We start from the raw sequence: 21,170 nt of genomic DNA on the forward strand, positions 1-21,170 counted from the left end.
TGGATTAGTGATCAATAGCTCATTCGCTCCATTTTAACCCCCTTCTGTCCGCGATTGTATTTGTGATCCTGCAATTTCCTGTCAGCGCCATTGAGATTTTCCACAGTTTATGTCAGGATTAAAAACAGATCTCTAACCAGGGTTTACGTTTTCAAAGTAAGCATGTGAAAAACCTATTCGGACAACACGATTTCCATTTCCAATACTTGTCACTTCAGATGTTTGAGACAGTGTTTGCTGTGGGTGTTTCGAAATGATCACGCTGACATCCTGTAGCAGCAAAGATTTTGATTCCTTTCAAGGCCACGGGAGACAGTAAGCAGCGGGTGTGGGCCGGTGGTGGGAAAAGGTGGTGTGACCGGTTACAGAAAGAGGCAGGCGGCAGGCGGGATTGCGGAGCGAAAACCATGACTTCATTGCACGGGATAGAAGGCTGGATGGGATGAGTGGCCGATTTCTGCGTGGTATATTTACAGTAAAGGTCTGACTCCAGAGTTATTGGAAAACAATTTAAAAAGTACGGACTATCTCTCATGCAAAATACCTGTCTCTGAACCAAAAACAAACATTGCAGTAATTAAATCAACCAGAGTGCTAACAGAGCTTATAAGCAACAATGGACCCATCACCGATCCCCGAGGAACCCAGTCAATGGTCTCCAGTCAGAGGACCAAAATATTTTCTACCGCTTACTGGCTTCTCCCAGGAAGCCGATGCCGAAGCTATGTTACCATCGCTTCCTTAACGTTAAGCCACTGAACCTTCTTGACTATCCTCCGATGTGGGAATCTGCCGAATGCCCTGGTAATTTTTTCTAAATTATTCAATTGTTTTTCATTCGGTGAATTACCTCTTCCTTTACCCCCGGAGCAGGAAGTGTCACGTTGTTCCAGTCTGATAATTCATGAATAACATTTTTGATTATTCGCTCACAGTTGCACTCAGACTCCACCCTCTGCCTTACAGTGTGTTTACAGAATTCACGTTTATATACCCTACTACTGCACCCCTTTCGCCACGAGATTTATCATGATCTGGCTCTGTTTTCCCCGCCCTCCCTCCATTCACACAGTTTTCTGAACTTGCCAACCGTGTTTCTCAAAATCAAAACCCTACTTTTTATTTTGTTCTTCTTAGTGTCAGCTGTATGTTATGCAAAACTGTATCTAAACTCTTCTGTGTGTTGATATGGAGGCCTCGATAGAATTTTTTTACTATTCCGAAACCGTCATATTTGAGTCGGGCCTGTTTGCGAATACGGAGATACGGCTGTAAGATGCCCGGGTCTGGGTGCTCATTATTACAGATCACACGAATGTTGTGAAGGAACAGCAGCCCAAAAGCAAAGATGCGACGTCGACATTAAGTGAGGGAGGGTTCCGAGTGTTTTCAATTTTGATATAAATTTGATGCAATGTGGGTGTGATTGTAAATCAATGTCAGCAGGGAAATGATGCTGCGAAAGGAGTGAACACCAGAGAGTCTGCAAGAGATGTTTGAGATTTGGAACAGTTCTCTAACCGGGTGTTACAATTGCAAAGCAAGCGTGCGAAGAGCTGTTCAGACAACATGAGTTCACTTTTATCAGAACTTGCCGTTTCCGATAAATGTTCGTTGTTCTCTCTTTGAGAGTGTGTTTATTGTGGGTGTTTCGAGCTGATCTTCTGAAAGTCCTGTAGAAGCAAAGACGCTGATTCTGTTCAAAGGCTCGACAAATAGCAAACAGTTGGGGGGGGGGGTGGGGGAGGAGTGTGACCAGTTACAGAAAGCAGCCGGCGGCATTGCGGAACGAAAGCCATGAGTTCACTGCTTGGGGCAAGAAGGCTCGGTGGGGTAGTGGCCAATTTACTCCTGCTATGTTTACAAGAAATGTTCTGACTACAGACTGATTGTAAACCAATTTAATGAGGTCGACCAAGCCTCAATAGTTTTCTTCACTATTCAAAAAGGGAAAAATAACTGTTTCGAGGATGATTGTACAGGCGTGGATGTTATGTAGCCTTTTCCCTGATGGACTGATGTGAGTGGGACAAACAGTCCCGGACTAGGGTGTGTGGGACCTTTAATGATATCATGGTACTTTTCCACCACCTTTCTGTGAATACGTGCTTGATGGCAGGTCGGTCTTGCTCGGGAGTCTGGATTTGCAATCGTGTGAGCAGAGTGGACAGCAATGGTCTGAGCACAAGGCTGAGGGTCACAGAGGTTGACGATGATGGGAAGGGAGGACCAGTTGTGCACTCTGACTGTCTGTCGTCTGTTGGTTAGCAAGTCCACCACCCAGTTGCACAGAGGTGACTTTAGACGGAGGCGTGGGAATTTGTTCACCAAGGTTTGTGGGACAACAACGATGAATGCCGAAATGAAATCCAGAAACAACATTTTGACCTAATTGTCTTTTTTTAAGGCATATCAGGCCAAGGAGAATGAGAGATGCAATGCCATCTGCCACTTAGCGATTCAGTCGGTAAGCATACTGGTGAGTGACCAGTGAACAAGAGTGACCAGTGACTTTTTGATGTGCGCCACTATCAGCCGTTCAAAGCACTTTATGCTGATTGGCGACAACTCCACAGGGCAGTAGGTCACTTTGTTCCGAATATGTAGAGTTCCTTGGTACAAGGATAATGGTGGTTGATTTGAAGCACATGGGAACAGCAGCCTGGATGAGTGAAGTGTTGACGATAGCTGTGAAGACATCAATGTGCACATGTACACTCTTTCTGGCCAGAGTCCTCATTAAATTTGCTGTTACCGACATTGGATGCTCAGCTGTCGGGGTAGTGGCTTTCCTGGCTGGCTTGTGTTGTGTGCTTCGAGGCATTGTTTGGAGTGCCAGGGAGGGGGTGTCAAGCCTTGTGTAGTCTGTAAACCCTTGATGCCCAGCCACGTACACCAGTGTTCGTTTCCCAGGGTGAGTGAGTCCAGCCTTGTGTAGTCTGTGTAGTCTGCCCAGCCTTGTGTAGTCTGTAAACCCTTGATGCCCAGCCACGTACACCAGTGTTCGTTTCCCGGGGTTAGTGAGTCAAGCCTTGTGTAGTCTGTAAACCCTTGATGCCCAGCCACGTACACCAGTGTTCGTTTCCCAGGGTTAGTGCCAGGGAGGGGGTGTCATTGGTACAGTCAAGCCTTGTGTAGTCTGTAAACCCTTGATGCCCAGCCACATACACCAGTGTTCGTTTCCCAGGGTGAGTGAGTCCAGCCTTGTGTAGTCTGTAAACCCTTGATGCCCAGCCACATACACCAGTGTTCGTTTCCCAGGGTTAGTGAGTCCAGCCTTGTGTAGTCTATAAACCCTTGATGCCCAGCCACATACACCAGTGTTCGTTTCCCAGGGTTAGTGAGTCAAGCCTTGTGTAGTCTGTAAACCCTTGATGCCCCGCCACATACACCAGTGTTCGTTTCCCAGGGTGAGTGAGTCCAGCCTTGTGTAGTCTGTAAACCCTCGATGCCCAGCCACATACACCAGTGTTCGTTTCCCAGGGTGAGTGAGTCAAGCCTTGTGTAGTCTGTAAACCCTTGATGCCCAGCCACATACACCAGTGTTCGTTTCCCGGGGTTAGTGAGTCCAGCCTTGTGTAGTCTGTAAACCCTTGATGCCCAGCCACATACACCAGTGTTCGTTTCCCAGGGTTAGTGAGTCCAGCCTTGTGTAGTCTGTAAACCCTTGATGCCCAGCCACATACACCAGTGTTCGTTTCCCAGGGTTAGTGAGTCCAGCCTTGTGTAGTCTGTAAACCCTTGATGCCCAGCCACATACACCAGTGTTCGTTTCCCAGGGTGAGTGAGTCAAGCCTTGTGTAGTCTGTAAACCCTTGATGCCCAGCCACATACACCAGTGTTCGTTTCCCAGGGTGAGTGAGTCCAGCCTTGTGTAGTCTGTAAACCCTTGATGCCCAGCCACATACACCAGTGTTCGTTTCCCAGGGTGAGTGAGTCCAGCCTTGTGTAGTCTGTAAACCCTTGATGCCCAGCCACATACACCAGTGTTCGTTTCCCAGGGTGAGTGAGTCCAGCCTTGTGTAGTGTGTAAACCCTTGATGCCCAGCCACATACACCAGTGTTCGTTTCCCGGGGTTAGTGAGTCCAGCCTTGTGTAGTCTGTAAACCCTTGATGCCCAGCCACATACACCAGTGTTCGTTTCCCGGGGTTAGTGAGTCCAGCCTTGTGTAGTCTGTAAACCCTTGATGCCCAGCCACATACACCAGTGTTCGTTTCCCGGGGTTAGTGAGTCCAGCCTTGTGTAGTCTGTAAACCCTTGATGCCCAGCCACATACACCAGTGTTCGTTTCCCGGGGTTAGTGAGTCCAGCCTTGTGTAGTCTGTAAACCCTTGATGCCCAGCCACATACACCAGTGTTCGTTTCCCGGGGTTAGTGAGTCCAGCCTTGTGTAGTCTGTAAACCCTTGATGCCCAGCCACATACACCAGTGTTCGTTTCCCGGGGTTAGTGAGTCCAGCCTTGTGTAGTCTGTAAACCCTTGATGCCCAGCCACATACACCAGTGTTCGTTTCCCAGGGTGAGTGAGTCCAGCCTTGTGTAGTCTGTAAACCCTTGATGCCCAGCCACATACACCAGTGTTCGTTTCCCAGGGTGAGTGAGTCCAGCCTTGTGTAGTCTGTAAAACCTTGATGCCCAGCCACATACACCAGTGTTCGTTTCCCGGGGTTAGTGAGTCCAGCCTTGTGTAGTCTGTAAACCCTTGATGCCCAGCCACATACACCAGTGTTCGTTTCCCGGGGTGAGTGAGTCCAGCCTTGTGTAGTCTGTAAACCCTTGATGCCCAGCCACATACACCAGTGTTCGTTTCCCGGGGTTAGTGAGTCCAGCCTTGTGTAGTCTGTAAACCCTTGATGCCCAGCCACATACACCAGTGTTCGTTTCCCGGGGTTAGAGAGTCCAGCCTTGTGTAGTCTGTAAACCCTTGATGCCCAGCCACATACACCAGTGTTCGTTTCCCAGGGTGAGTGAGTCCAGCCTTGTGTAGTCTGTAAACCCTTGATGCCCAGCCACATACACCAGTGTTCGTTTCCCGGGGTTAGTGAGTCCAGCCTTGTGTAGTCTGTAAACCCTTGATGCCCAGCCACATACACCAGTGTTCGTTTCCCGGGGTTAGTGAGTCCAGCCTTGTGTAGTCTGTAAACCCTTGATGCCCAGCCACATACACCAGTGTTCGTTTCCCGGGGTTAGTGAGCCCAGCCTTGTGTAGTCTGTAAACCCTTGATGCCCAGCCACATACACCAGTGTTCGTTTCCCGGGGTGAGTGAGTCTGAACCGAAGGGCACAGAAACAATACAGCAGACAGATCGAATAGACCTGTGAGTTAACCTCAATACACAGAGGCGGTGAGTACCTGGAGTGAGCTGTTCAGTGTTTGCATCACTGGTTATCTACCTCGGGTTCAGTATCCTCAACGTGTTTGGAAATTCACACTCACTGTCGCCTGTCTGTGAATATCATGTATATAAAAAAATAAGATGCTGGAGACCTGAAATCAAATCAAAAAAATGTTCAAAGCCATTTCGATACAGGGTGTTGGACCTGAAAAATCATCTTTCCACAGATGATCTTTATCTGCTGAATGTTCATTTCGTTTTCAGCTTTTTAGTACATTGCTTTGGAAGGGGTTAAGTCTCTTGGGAAGGGCAGTTGTGTGGAACTGGGAAATTTGGTTGAAAACTATCAGGTTGAATCTGTGTTGATGCCGCCCAATGTGGAAAATGGGGAAGATGTGCAAAACTCTCAGTGTGGGCTGTGACCCAGTGAGGTTGGATCCCGGGATAGATAACACTAATTTTTTAACCAGATAAAATTAATTCGGGGATCAAGCTTCCCGGGTTTATGAAATGATCAGTTCGTAGTTCTGTTCTGTGCTCAGATATTTGATTCTATAGTTCCTTTGGAAGAAAAGTAGGGAATTGAATTTCCAATTCTGTCCCTCACAGGGTGAGCCTGTGATTAAACATGTAGTTTTGTGTTTGCACCAGTAGAAATAGACCGGGGTTTCAGAATTCAATTCACATTTGGAAATCCCCCCTCACTCTCACCTATCTATCTGCCAGTGGGAGTCAAAGAGAAACTCAAGATGCTGGAGATAGAACAGAACATGGAACAGTGCATCACAGGAACAGGCGCTTCAGCCACAGTGGTGTGCTAAACCAGCTAAAAAAGAAATCAAGCCCCCACCAAAAAAAAACTAATCCGTCTGTCTTAAACAATATCCATATCCTCTCGATCTTCCTCACACACATGTGCCTATCTAACCGTGTCTTCAAAGACTCCGATGTATTGTCTTCCACCACTATAACTGACAGCTCATTGCAGGTATTCACCACTCCCTCCCTGAGTAAAACAACTTACCCTCACATTTCCTTTGCAACTATTCCCTCACACGTTCATTGCATGTCCTCTGGTATTGGACATTTCTAACCAGTGAAACAATACTCCCTGACTACTCTGTCAATGTATTTCATAATCTTACAAACCTCTGACAGTTTTCCCCTCAGTCTCCGCCGCCCCAAGGTAAACAACACAGGATTTCCAGTAAAAACTGGGTAATATTTGAATCCATTCTGACGAAAGGTTAGGAAACCGAATTGTTAACTTGGTCCTCTCCCCACGGCTGTTCCTTACCTGCTGAGCATTTCTAGTGATTCCAGTTTCTCTTTATTACACTCACTCTGGAACATGTTAAATTTCCTGTGAATGGAGCAGTGCAGCTGCGCTCGTTTTGTAATTGTAGGACAGTAAAGAAATCAAAGCTTTTCCCTGTAAATTATCCTGGTACCAGTTTTCTATCCTTTTAATCCCGGACATCTGTTCAGTACAATTGTTGAGAACAAGGTTCACAAAATAAGCCGGGGAATGATGAGCTTTATGCATGTGGGGCATGTTATAGCCCTGGGCCTGAGTTCAGTGGAGTTCAGAAGGATGCTGGTTGTGGGGGGGGGGGGGGGGAGTGATTATTTATACCTACTAAATAACAACAAGCCTGGATATATTGGGAATGGAGAGGATGTCTTGATTAGACGGAGTGTCTGGGATCTGTGTGCAGCCTCAGAATAAAGAAGCTTCACTTTAAAACTGAGACGAGACCACTTACTTTAGCCAAATGTTGGTTGATCTGTGTAATTTGATGCCACAGAGGGTGGCGGAGGCTATCGTTGGGTACATTCATGTTCTGAATTGCTAAATAGGTTGAGTATTATAGCAGGGAAGCAAGAATACGGGGTTGGAAAATTAATCCTCCATGACTGATTATGCAACAGACTAGAATGACCGAATCACCGAATTCTACTCCTATGTATCATGACTTGTATCTTGTACCTTGACTGAGCCCCTGTATATGTATCCCATCACAAACAAGAGAAAATCTTCAGATACTGCGAAGCAACACACACAAAATGCTGGAGGAACTCAGCAGACCAGGCAGCATCTATGGAGAGTCGAATTAACGTACAGATGCTGCCTGGCCTGATGAGTTCCACCAGCATTTTATGTGTATTCCTTTGTATCCCTTGTTAGGTTTTGTAAAGTGTGAGGGACAGTTCCAGATTTCTTCACTCGGATCATTATATATGCATTCAAGATTTAAATTTCAGTTTAATGCTTGGTGTTCCTTTCTGTTGTTAACATGCTTCATCGTCTCTCTGGTTAAAGTTAGACCTACAGTGAGAGATTTACTGGAAGAAAAGCTCACAACTGGAAAGAAATCACAACTAAAGATGAGGGAAGATCAACAAGTGAACCAGCCCGAGTACTGAGAGCATCAACTGGAGAGATCCCTTAGTTTCCATTGATTCAGTCAGGAGAAAGTTTGGTGAGTCTCATTTACTCAAACACCGGTCCTTCAGACATTACATATCTGTACCAAGGAAGGCAGGAAATAGATAAAGTGGGACTGAATACATGTAGAAGTGCCAGTTATGTCAGTAGCAATCACTCCAGATTTGCTAATTGCTCTCAGCATCCCAGCTCTGTGAAGCCACACACATTCCCTCACATTGCCTGCTCATTTCAAACTCTTATCGGTTCTGTTGTTTCTTTGCTTGGCTGTGTTAGGTGGCAATCATCTCAAAATGCGTTGAGAATTTTCTCCCTTTATGAGACCCGCAGCGCTTCCTGCTGTAGTTATTGCAGAAATGTGGAATTACCGTGAACTACAGCAACATGTCATTGACTCCTCTATCTATTGCAAGCTACAATGATACACTTGCCCTCAGGTATATCGTCGTGCAAGCCTCTGCTAAGAGCAAACCCTCTTGAAGCCAAATGTCCTAGCACCACATTTAATTCAGTCCTAACTAGCAAATGGCAACCAATAATTTACATTTACATAGCCTGGCGACATCAAGTAGTCTTCTTCCAATAAATTGCCAGAACCTATGAACCTGTGCTTAAACAGAACTAGGTTTTGCAATTTCCCTTTTGACCCGGTACCAAAGTCACAGGTAATACCTTTACTTGACATGAACGAATGCCCTTGCAACCGGAATTGCTTTAAATTCAGTCATTTTTTGATGGGAGGCAGCGTGTTGGGTCAGATGATGAAGGAGATGATATTAAGGTAGATGCAATGTTCAGAAAGACTGTGGAAGGGTTGACTGTGGAAAGGGCGTCGTGCAGTGAAAAGCAGCAACAGTTTCCACTCTCCACTCCCTCTTTCAACCTCCCTTTTTTTTGCTGTAGTTAATCGGGAGAGTTAGGAACTCGTTCTCCTCACTGACCAGTGAAAGAAAAGCCTTTGTTTCCATTCGAAGCCCAGCTTCTTCATAAAAAGTGGGATTGAAGTTTTATCGAGATGAACATGGGGCAATGCGTAACGAAAGTTTAAATCAGATCAGCAGCAGTTTCGAAGGACCGAATGGTCCACTTATGCATTTTGTGTGTTGATTAGACAAGTTCTGACAGTTTAATTAGTGTAACACAATATAACATCAGCAAATTAATTATATTGTGGAACTGACAAGAACCATTACATTTATTAAGTATATACATGGGGATTGGTGTATTAACCCCAGCGGGTTGCGGATTGACCATGACTCATTTGGTGAGCTGGCCAGGACGGTACGGGACCAAGGGACGTGCTCCCCGTTCCCTGTTACTGACTCTACAGTTTCCCCATCGACCGCGTGCACCAGCCCACTGCTCATGCGTCTCACGGAGCACCATCACGCTTGCGCTCCCGAGCTGACATTTTGACAATTTAAGCATGCTGCGCGTGCCCGGTATCTCGTGTGAAGTGATGTGAGATTTACTTATCCCTCACTGGTGACAGCAAATGCCAATTTAGCATACCAACCAACGGGAATATGGGTTTCGTCATTAAGGAGTTTCCTCCCTGGACCCCACCACGCGTTTCCTAACCTGACTCCCGGGAAAGATCCAACAAGCTCGTTTTTTTAATGCTGCTCTTCCTCTCCAAGGAGTTAGCGGAGCTGCAATGGCGACAGTGGGAGTACAGGGGGTTTATTTCCTCTGAAGTAGCGAGGATAAAGAAGGCTTCAGTATATTTGTAGCAGACACCGGTAAAGTGTTAACCTACAAGTGCGGTGTTGAGTGATTTTGTGAACAAGTCACGATCTTACTATCTGACACGGTGGGCTGGAGGGACCCAGCGGATGCCTTTTGTTTGAGGTGTCTGGGTTTAAACAACAGAGTAAACAGACCCACCTTGGGCCAGCAGGCTCACCAAGGGGGTGTTATGGGGACGGATGCTTGGTGCATGGTTGCTCCCTGTCTGCATTAGCGATTTATCTGAGGAATAAAATGCAACAATAAGTCTGTTATTGACTGAAAACATTTATATTTATTATTGCATTTAGTTTATGATAAAATCATTGTCCAATTTATGTTCAAACTCAATAGTCAGTCAACCATACATGAAAGCTGATGAATACAGTGAAATAAAACAACGTTACTGCACACCAAGCTGCCTTGTTGGAAACTGCCTATCCAAGATTTCACAAGGTCAGGCTCATTGTCTAGTAGTATTATGTAGCCATCATCATCTCTGGTGTCCTCCCCTTCCTTTACCTTCTGTTTTACCATCATGGAATACTGTTTTCTCTTGATGTGGCCAACCTATTAGAGTTTCTCATAGGGCACAGCGGATGTCCAGGTATCTCCATTTCCTTATGGATTTGCTGTAGTTTATTATGGTCCACACTGTTGAGGGCTTTAGAGTGGTCAATAAAACACAGATAAATACTTTTCTGGAAGTCTCTCAATTTCTCCATTATCCAGCGTAGGTTAGCAATATGCTCTCTGGTGCCTCTGCCTCTTCTAAAACCAGCTTGTACATCTGGCAGTTCAGGTTCCATATATTGCTGGAGCATTGCTTGCACAATCTTTAGAATTATCTTTCTAGCTTGTGAAAATGTTCAGTAATTTGAACAATCCTTTATAGTTCCCTTCTTGGGTATGGGGATAAAAACACATCTTAATCCAGCATAAAGGTCATTGTTGTTTCTAATTTTTTCCCAGATCTTCTGGGAAATTGTATGCAACACATTTACAGCATCATCTTTTAGAGTTTTAAACAATTCAACCGGAGTCCTGTCACATCCTGCAGCCTTATTATTGGCAATGATTTCTATGGCCCATTCGACTTCACTTTCCAGAATGCCTGGCTCTAGATCGATAAGGGAGTCATTGCAGGTGTCTTCGCTGTTGGATCTTTCTGCAATTCTTCTGTGTGTTCCTGCCAACTCCCTTTGATGTCCTTTGCTTCTGTAAGGTCCTTCCCTTCTTTGTCTTTTCCTATGCTCATTTTACATGAAATGTTCCTTTGATCTCCCTAACATTTAGCAAAAGTTCTCTTGTGTTTCTTTTTCCAATTCTGTTGGCTTCTTCAGCTTCAGTGCATCGCTCCTTTAAGAAAGTTTCCTTATATTTCCTTGCTATCATCTTGAACTCTGTGTTCAGTTGGAGGTCTTTGTTTCAATCTCCATTTGCTCCCTGAAATGTAGGACAGTGAGCAGTGACCTTACAAACATTGTTTAAATTATGAAGGGCGGAGTAACTGACTCACTCCTTTATTTGTGTAATTCAGGTCACTGCCAGCAGGTGGAGCTTTCTGCCACCCAGACGGCAGACAAGAAGACGACAATCAACCAACGTCAGTCAGAGTCAGAATGGACACAAGTATGTTCACTGAGCTCATTCTCATTAAAACTCTGTCCTTATGGTACACGTGTAGTCAAATTATCAATAGTTCAGAGGGATAAACTTGGGCAATAACTGGGCAAAAGAGTGCCATCAAACGGGGTCATTTTTCCACCTGGTAAAGCGACTTTGAGCACTGGAACAATTCACCAGCTCCAGCGCAGGGACCTAACGAGGGGAATGATCGAATCGCTCCGCTCACCCCACAAATCTTCACCTGAGTGAAAGGAGAAGGAGCCCCTGAATAAGGTGGCTGTGGGTAACACTCAGACAGGAAGACAACAGCGGGCAATGTAACAGTAGAGGGAACAGACAGAATTTCCGTCAGCATTTGGTAAGGCCTGATGTGGGAAATGCCTCCGACAGCCAGCGAGAGAAATAGATGTTGTTTTCTGTTTGGAAGGGCAATGGTGAATTCTCCCCAGATAAACGGGTTGTTGCACAATGGAGGTGAGGGGAGTTCCCGGTGTTTGTTTTCTGTGGCCGAGTTAAAGAAGGTTATATTGAGGGAGGACGGGCTGGGTGCAGGAGACAGTGAACAAGAGAAATTGTACACAGGGAATCTGGGGCGGGGGTGGGGGGGGCTACTGAAGCAATGAAATGCTCTTGGCGAATAGGATGAAAGTAAAACAAAATAATAAGTGGAGAGGGCATTGTACAAAATGCTGGAGGAACTCAGCAGGTCAGGAAGCACCTATAGTGAAAAAAATAACCTTCAACGTTTCGTGCTGAGGATCTGTAAATTGATTTCAAAGTCGTCTTGGGTACATAAAATGGAGTCAGCACCAGAGGAGCGTTGTTCTGGCTGAAGGTCTGTGACCAGTAGTGTTCGCAAGGATCGATGTTTCGCCATGTGTCGTGTGTGTGAATCAAATAGGTTAATCAGATTATATACTAGGTGGACTTATTCGTTGATTTACAGAGTTGGAGGAGTTGAATAAATTTGGGACTGTTGTCAAAGTGTTCGGCATCCAGTTAGAAATAGGAACACAGTGTCACCAAGTACAGATAATTCAGGCAAATGTGAGAAGTTGCATTTTGAGAGGTCAAATTCGCGCGCAATGTGCACGGTGAATGTTGGGACTGATAATAAGATTGATGTACTGTCGGGTCTTGTGATGGATGTGCCCAGCTCCCTGAAGGTGGCAACACAATTAGTAGTGTGCTAACGATGAGTTGAGGTATTTGTTAAGGTTAGACTGTAACTGGATACGCGTTGGTTAAGAGACAATTTCAGTATTGTGCACAAATCGAGAATGATGTGGAGGGTCTGTAGAGGGTGCAGACGAGTTTCACCACAAAAACCTGAGGTAACAGGTCTGTTTAGATGGTAAAGTTTAAAGGGGATTTACGATGCAGGTTTTCCACAGAGAGTGATCGGTGTCTGGAATGAGCTGCCGAGGGAGGGACTGGAAACAGATACTCAGCAGCGTCTGAGAGGCATTTGAACTCATGAGTAGGCCGGGAACGGGGGACATTGACCGTGTTCCTGAAAATGGGATTGGTTTAAAATGGCATCGTGTCCGCATACGCATGGTACATCTATTATTTTATGTTCTATGAACGACTACAGATCTGAACTCCGCCATCTCCGCCTTCCTGTCAAATTGTGACGATCACCAACTGTTTTGGTTGACGAGATTCTACATGGAGCGCCTGGAGCAGGCGATTGAGGAGGGCGTGGAGGGAGTCAGCTTCATGTTAATGGGCGAGGATCACTTCACCGGGCAGGAGTATCACGTAAGTGGAAGGGACATACACTGAGTGTATATTCTACTGAATCTATCACAAACCGGTGACAGAACCGGTGTAACGACACCTCTGGGCTGTAAAAATCCTGTAATGCTTGTGGTCAACATCAAGAAAAGAGTTTTCATCTGCGAAAAACCCTGAACTTTTATTAACCAACACAATCCTCTCTCCAGTTTTCTGATCACATTCATTTATAGACAGATTAGGATACAGGCAATGATTCACTTCACCGGGCAGGAGTATCACGTAAGTGGAAGGGACATACACTGAGTGTATATTCTACTGAATCTATCACAAACCGGTGACAGAACCGGTGTAACGACACCTCTGGGCTGTAAAAATCCTGTAATGCTTGTGGTCAACATCAAGAAAAGAGTTTTCATCTGCGAAAAACCCTGAACTTTTATTAACCAACACAATCCTCTCTCCAGTTTTCTGATCACATTCATTTATAGACAGATTAGGATACAGGCAATGATTGACTGGTGAATTTAGTGATGTGACACTTGACGGACATTGCAAGTGGACAGATAACCACTCTACACCACTCAGTCTGACATCACATCATGTTCCCAATGTTCGACCTTAATGGCCACTCACCAGTCTGCGTTCTCCTGATGACCCACGGGTTTCCCACAAATCAAATATATAGTGACTTATTTCTCAGCTCATTCTCGGTCGACCTTCAACCCCATCGTCAGTTCAACACTGACTGTCATCTCTCATTTGAACTGCTGACCCTTTTTTTGATCAATATCCCAACATGCCTCATGGTTCTGTTACTTCTGTTCCTTGTGACTTCCAATTTGAGTTTGTAATTACCATAGCATATACTGTTAACATGGGAAGTGCAACATTAGTGCCACTGAAAATATTCCAAACATCTACAGCTAACATAGAATTACAAGGAAACAGCTTTCCAATGGTCCACGTGCTACTGGACTGCGTTCACCTATTACCACCTAGAATGAATATTAGTGAAGAGCCAGACACCATACTGAGCATTGCATTCCACATGAGGCAGCTGAGAATTTCAGTCCAAACTTCTTACTCAACATTACCACCGGTCGGCTTTGGTCTGTGACACATACACAATAGTCCTGAGTTTGCTGGCTGCTCCTCACTGCCAGTTCCCAGCTGTTGGCTGGCACTGGACCCCTCATGGATCCTGGCAGTGAAGGGTGAAGCTGCTGCGGTTCACCAGGGATTACCCTGGCAAAACTCAACAGTGGCCCGGCCATAGTTTCACCTAGTCATAGTCATCAAACCTTACAGTACAGCAACAGGCTCTTCTGCCCACCTAGTCCACACCGACGTATTATCTGCTTAGTCCCATTGATCTGAACTCGGACTGGAGACGTCCAAAACTCCCCCATTGAATGAACTTATCCAAACTGATCTTAAATAATCAACTCGAATGTACATCGACTAATTAAGATGGCAGCACGTTCCGCGCTCTTCAGCAACCTCTGAGTGAACAGGTTCCCCTTCACTTTGCCTTTCACCTGTCATCATTACCCTATGATCTCTAATTCCAGTCTCACTCAACCTCAGTAATAAATGCATTTTCGCAATAACTCTCTGTATACCTTTTATAAACTTGTATATCTCTTTCACATCTCTCATGGTCCTCCGACACTCTATGGATTAATGTCCTAGCCTATTCACACTTCCTCTATATCTCAGATCCTCAACTCCTGGTAACAATCTGTATTTTATTCTGCATTTGTTCAATCTTATTGATATCCTTTCAGGAGGTAGATGTACACATTTCTTCAATTTAGCCTCTGAAACATCAACTTCGACATAATATCCCAACTTCTGTATTCAATATTTTGATTTACGAAGCCCCATGTCCAAAAAGCTTTACAACGCCATCTACCTTCGATAACACTTTCAAGAAATTTTGGATCTGTATCGTTTTGCAGTATCTCATCACACTTCCTACTCTTGTCATTGGTACCAACGTGGACCAAGACCTGCTCATCCTGCCCTTAAGGAAGTTTCAGAGTCGATACGAGATATCACTGACCTTGGTAACACACCATCCAAAAATCCTGTTCTCGTAAATAGAATCTCCAGTCTATTCTCCTGATCATTGTATTCCCCGTCAGTGCATCTCAGCACTTCTCATCCCTTCCGAGTCACAAAGCCAAACTCAGAGCCAGAGGCATAATCACCGTGGCTTTCCTCTGCGAGGCCATACCCCGAAACAGAAAGCCGTATCCCTGTTACAAAGAGTTTCCTGTAGTGGCTGCCTGTTCCCTTCCCCCTCCTGACAGTCACCCAGTTCCCTGTGTTCCGGGCCTTGTGCACAGCTCCCTCCCTGTATAGCCTGAGTCAATCTCTCAGCCTCCGGAATGATCCTGAGTTCACCCAGCTCCAGCTCCGATTCCTCAGCACAGTCTGTATTAAGCTGCAGCTGGATGAAATTCCTGAAGGTGTAGTTATCGGGGACACTGAACGTCTCCCTGTCTTGCCGCACCCTGTAGGAAGAGCATCCCATTATCCTGCCTGGCTTTCCCACTGTCCTAACCATGAAAAAGAGAAGGGAAATATTACCCAAGATCAACCCAAGCCTCCGCCTCTCCTCAATGAACCCTCTCTGACACAAAGCATCAATAACCTACTCTATCTCTGGCTCACTCACACTATGACTGCTTTGCTTAAACATTGCCAAGTGGATAAGTACCCCGCAATCTGTGGCGTTCAGAAAGTCATCATTGGCCATGCTAACTTCTTTTAAATTCTTTTTCCTGCTACGAGCAATTGCTGTCAGTGATTTGCGACGAGCAGAATGTGCTGGGTCTGTCCATGTTCAGGGTAGATTTGAACCCATCCCTCCGTTCCTCAATATATTTCCCATTGTTCATTACAGAGCGTGACTGAGCTCGCGGAGAAGGGAAACCGACCGGGCGCTTCCAAACTCCTCCTGGATCTGGTGATGGAGAAGGGCTCCGGGGCCCGGAAGGTGATGTGGGAATCCTTTGTGAAACTACATCACCATTTACCGAAGCTGAGCAGAATATTGAATGAAATACGGGAGCGAGGTACGGTGTACAATACACTGTGTGTTACAGATGTAAATGCTGATGAGTTTACAGTATTACACAGAACAGACTTCATGCAGGTTAATCTGTTTGAACAGGTGACGGCCAGTTCGCCTACATGGACACTGAGCGGGATTTCTCTGAAGTGCCCAAACATCTGAAAGGTAAGTGATGGAACGGAAATCTGAAAGTCTGTATTTCACACTGAGAGTCTGAATACGTCTCTGTAGAGGCCTGTTTAGAGACTATCAGTCTGGGAGACAGGTTTTTGTTGTTATTTCACACTGAGAGTCTGAATACGTCTCTTTAGAGGCCTGTTTAGAGACTGTCAGTCTGGGAGACAGGTTTTTGTTGTTATTTCACTCTGAGAGTCTGAATACATCTCTTTAGAGGCCTGTTTAGTGACTGTTAGCGTCTGAGAGACAGGTTTTGTTGCTGTGGCTGGAGGACACGAAGCAATTTGCATTTGTCACAACACCTTTTCTGTGGGGCCGAGTATCTGGAGATTTGACAAAACTGAAGCCAAACCATTCCAATTAGAACATCCAACTCCAGCAAGGGAAATCTCGCACCTCTGATCCAAAGTGGAGCCGAGATTTGTTGTTATTCCTCCATACGAACATGACATGGGAGCAGAATTCGGCCATTCAGCCCATCAGTCTGCTCCGCCATTCCATCATGGCTGATCCCCGATTCCACGCAACACCATACACCTGCCTTCTCGCCATATCCTTTGATGCCCTGACCGATCAGGAACTTCTGCCTTCATTATATCCATGGACTCGGCCTCCACTGCAGTCTGAGGCAGAGCCTTACAGACAGTCATTATTCTCTGGCTCAAAGAGTCCTCCTTACCTGTTGTAAAGGATCGCCCCTCAATTTTGAGGCCCTGGCCCCTAGTTCTGGATGCACCTGCCACAGGAAACATCCTTTCCACATCCACCCTATCTGGTCCTTTCAACATTCTGCAGGTTTAAAAGAGATTCCCTTGCATTCCTTAAAATTCCAGTGAGTACAGGCCCAAAGTTGCCAAAACACACCCCATATGTTAACTCCTTCATTCCCGGAATCATCCTCCTGAATGTCCTCGGGACTCTCTCTAATGACCACACATCTTTTCAGAGGTACTGAAAAGCTGTTGACAACACACCTACAGTGCAGCCTGACTATACAGTCTTGTAAAGGCTCAGCATTTATATTCGATTCCCTTTTTTGCCACCTTTACCACAGACTCGACCTTTAAACTAATCTTCTGTGAGTTTTGCTCGAGGCTCCGATGTCCCTTTGAAGTCGCTCTGCACCTCTGATTCTTGGAACTTCTTCCTATTTAGTTAATAGTCCGCTCCTTTCACCAAAATGCATTATCATACATTTCCAACAATGAATTCCATCTGCCACCTCTTTGCCCATTTTTTCCAATTTGCCTCAGTCCTGTTGCAATCGCACTACCGACCCCTCCACCTATCTCTGTATCATCCGCAAACTTTGCCACAAATACATACATTCAATCATCTAAATCATTGACAAACAATCTGAAAGTCAGCGGTCCCAATACTGATCCCTGCGGAACACCACCGGACACTGGCAGCCAACCAGAAAAGGCCCCTTTTATTCCCACTCGCTGCCTGCTGCCTGTCAGCAATTCCGCTCCACGTGCCAGTATCTTTCCTGTGACGCCATAGATTTTTATCTGGTTAAGCAGACTCGTGTGCGGCAGCTTATCAAATGCCTTCTGAAAATCCAAGTAAATGGGATCCACTGACTCCTTTGTCCACCCTGCTTCTTACTTCCAGGATGAATTCCAACAGAAACCATGCTAACTTATATTGTCATTAGTCTCCAAGTACCTCGAAACCTCAAACTTAATAAGAGACTCCAACTCTTTCCCAGTCGCTGAGGTTTGGCTAACTGGCCGATAATTTTCCTTCTTTTGCCTTCCTCCCTTCTTAAAGACCAGAGTGACAGTTGCAATCTTCCAGTCCTCCGGGACCATGCCCGAATCAAGTGATTCTTCCAAGATCATGACCAATCCATCCGTCATCTCTTCAGCAACCTCTCTCAGATATCTGGGATGCAGTCCATCTGTCCCAGGTGACTTTGCACCTTAAGAGCTTTCAGTATGCCGAGATGTTTTTCCTTTGTGATAGCAATGGCAGTCACTCCTACTGCCTGTCACTCGCAGACTGCTAGCGTCTGGAACAGTGAAGATATATGCAGAGTGCACATTCTCCAGTGTTCCAGCATGGACTCTCACCTCCCTTTTAATCTTTATATAACTGAAAGAAAGTGTTTATTATCCTGCTTTATATTATTGGCTTTGCTGTCCTCATATTTAATCTTTTCCCTACTTATAGTTTTTTTAGATGACTATTGTTATCTTGTACGCCCTTTCCTCGGCTTTTATGCAATCCTTAACTTCCATTGTCACCCATGGTTGCCTACACGTGCCACTTTAGAACTTCTTCCTCCGTTGGCCGTATCCATCCTGCAACTTGAGACCTATTCCCAGAAGCTTCAGCCATCTCCACTAGTATCCTTCTCCAATCTACCTGGGAAAGCTTCTCTCTTGTGCCTCTGTAATTCGCTTTATTCCATTGCGATACTGATACTGTAAGTTATGCTTCTCCCTCTCAAATGGTATTATGAATTCACTCATATTATGATCACTATCTCTTAATGGTTCTTTTACATTAAGCTCCCTCATAAGATCAGGGTTATTACACAACACCCAATCAAAGACAGCCTTTCACTGAGTTGTCTCAAGCACAAGCTGCTCTGAAACGCAATCTCGTGGGAATTCAATAAATTCCCTCTCTTGCGATCTGATTCCTGACGTTCGTTTGATTTTCTTATTCCCCGTGCACATTGAAGTCCTTCATTACAACTGCGTCATTGGCTTTAACACACGCCTTTTCCAACTCCCTTTGCAATCTCAACCCCACACATTCGCTATTTTCAGGCCAATATAGGGTCCCTATAAAGCTTTTTTTTTAACTCTTACAGTTTCCTATCTCCACCCACAAAGCTTCAACATTCTCTAACCCTATGTCACCTCTTTCTACAGATGTGATTCCACCTTGAACCAGCACAGCCACATCACCAACGCCTATGCCTTCCTGCCAGTCCTCTCGATAAGACGTAAATCTTTAAACGTTAAGCTCCCAGCTATGGTCTTCTTTCAGCCATGACTCAGTGATGCCCACGACATCATAATGACCAATCTCTAATTGCGCCAAAAGTTCGTCCACCTTATTCTGAATGTTCCGTGCATTTAAACACAAGGCGTTCAGTCCTGCATCTGCGCCTTTTTGAATGCTGTCTATGCAGTACAATTTAACAGTTTGCTCTCTCTGTATTTGAAAACATTCATTGGCTTGTCCACCCTAACATTCATCTTAAACCCATCATCTACTTGTGAAACTGCTGGTTCATCCACAGCTCTATTGTCCTAGTTCCGGTCCCCCGGCCATTTTAGGGTAAAACACTCCCAACAGCTCCAGTAAATCTGCCCATAAGAGTATTGGTCCTCATCGGATTCACATGCAACCCGTGCCTTTTGTACAGCTCCTACCTGCCCCGGAAGTGGTAACAATTATCCAGAAATCTGAATTCCTGCTCCCTGCTCCAAATGCTCTGCCACACATTTTTCTGCCACCTCATTCTATTCCTATTGCCACTGTCGGGTGGTACAGGCAGCAATCCTGAGATCACTACTTTTGAGTTCCTGTTCCTCAGCTTTTTTCCTAACCCCCTGTGTTCTGTTTTCCAGACCTCCTCCCTTTTCTCTTCCCTACGTTGTTGTTACCAATGTTTGTCACAACTTCTGACTGCTCAACCTCCCTTCTCAGGATATTGTGAACGTGTCCAGAAACATTTCGGACAATGGCACCTGACAGGCAAAGTGCCATCGGTGTCCACAGAATCGCCGACCTGTCCTCCTGACTTTAGAGTTCCCCATTTCCACTGCCATCCTCTTCAGCTTCCTGCTCTTCCACACATCATCGGGGAATTGCCTGGGTTCATGTACCAGCTCCTCGGAGAATAAGAGACTGTAGACCAGTGCGGGGTGTGTCACATCGTGACTGGCTCAGCCTGGAAAAGGAAACAGAAATTATGTTCCTTTTCTGAGGCGCAGTACAGACAGCTTAATCCTAAAGGAGTGTCAAGAACATGGGGTCCATTGTGAGAGAAGTAAAAGTCAGTAGAGCAAGTAAATGCCCCCCTCCCCCCCGTTACCCTCTGTAGGGTTGCACAGTTCAGCAGAAACTGAGCAGTGAAAGCAGTGAAACCACCCGCTCCACACAACACTCTCCTCTCCAGAATCACGTGTGCACTTGGTGCTCGCTGGAACACCGGGGAATCTGCAAACTACCAACAGAGGGGAGAGTGGAGCCTTTAACAGCGGATCTGAGTCAGATCAGAAATGTTTCTGGGCCGTCGTTCATCTTCAGACACTCTAGTCTCTGATCTCCGAATTTCACCCAAACAATGTCTTTCACAAGATTTTTGTTTATTTAAAGAAAATATGTTGTATGCTCCATGTACATCAGATCAGGCATTGACAACCTATTTCTGTCCGTCCTAAGATGTTCGAAGGAAACACATGGAGACTCTGCGGGCACAAACTGAAACACTGAGAGTGAACACGATCCTGATGAGGGAAAAGGTGAAGGTTTTCCAGCTGGTTGATCGATACGCTGAGCTCACGGTCATTTCTACTGTTCGAGATCGGACACTGGTGGAACATGAGCTGCTGGCAAGAGGCAGAGACCACGAGGAGTGGAGAGAAAAAGATCTCCGTGGTAAGCTGGAAAAAATCCGGACTGATCAGTTATTCAAGAAGAGCTTTGTTCAAAAATTGAAAAGATCTATCTTTAGAAACAAATCAGGGATGTCCGCAGCAGTGGCCGGAGTCCCAGGGATCGGGAAAACAACAATGGTACAAAAGATTGTTTACGACTGGGCCGAGAGGAAGATATACCAACAATTCCAGTTTGTCTTCAGTTTCAAATTCCGGGATTTAAACACCATTAACTGCAGAATAAACCTGAAGGAACTGATTCTGCTTCATTATCCCTACTTTGGGAATATCCTGAGAGAGGTCTGCAAACACACAGAGGGACTGCTGTTCATATTCGACGGATTGGATGAATTCAAGGACAAAATCAACTTTGTTGATGGTCGGACAGACACAGAATCAC

At 45.5% G+C, this 21,170-nt stretch overlaps 1 protein-coding gene across 1 annotated transcript in view; it reads left to right on the forward strand.

Moving 5' to 3' along the window:
* Positions 1-2,233: 2,233 nt before the first annotated feature.
* Positions 2,234-21,170, forward strand: part of LOC132386278 (uncharacterized) — a 32,935-nt gene continuing 13,998 nt past the window's right edge. Inside the window, exons 1-7 of the mRNA XM_059958555.1 lie at positions 2,234-2,332; positions 7,661-7,820; positions 11,055-11,146; positions 12,741-12,907; positions 15,798-15,969; positions 16,068-16,133; positions 20,556-20,771. Coding sequence (XP_059814538.1) covers positions 11,137-11,146; positions 12,741-12,907; positions 15,798-15,969; positions 16,068-16,133; positions 20,556-20,771 — 631 coding nt within the window. The 5' untranslated portion in view covers positions 2,234-2,332; positions 7,661-7,820; positions 11,055-11,136. The remainder of the gene's footprint in view (positions 2,333-7,660; positions 7,821-11,054; positions 11,147-12,740; positions 12,908-15,797; positions 15,970-16,067; positions 16,134-20,555; positions 20,772-21,170) is intronic.

The sequence above is a fragment of the Hypanus sabinus genome, unplaced genomic scaffold, assembly GCF_030144855.1.
Source record: "Hypanus sabinus isolate sHypSab1 unplaced genomic scaffold, sHypSab1.hap1 scaffold_1088, whole genome shotgun sequence".
In the NCBI taxonomy this organism is placed as follows: Eukaryota; Metazoa; Chordata; class Chondrichthyes; order Myliobatiformes; family Dasyatidae; genus Hypanus; species Hypanus sabinus.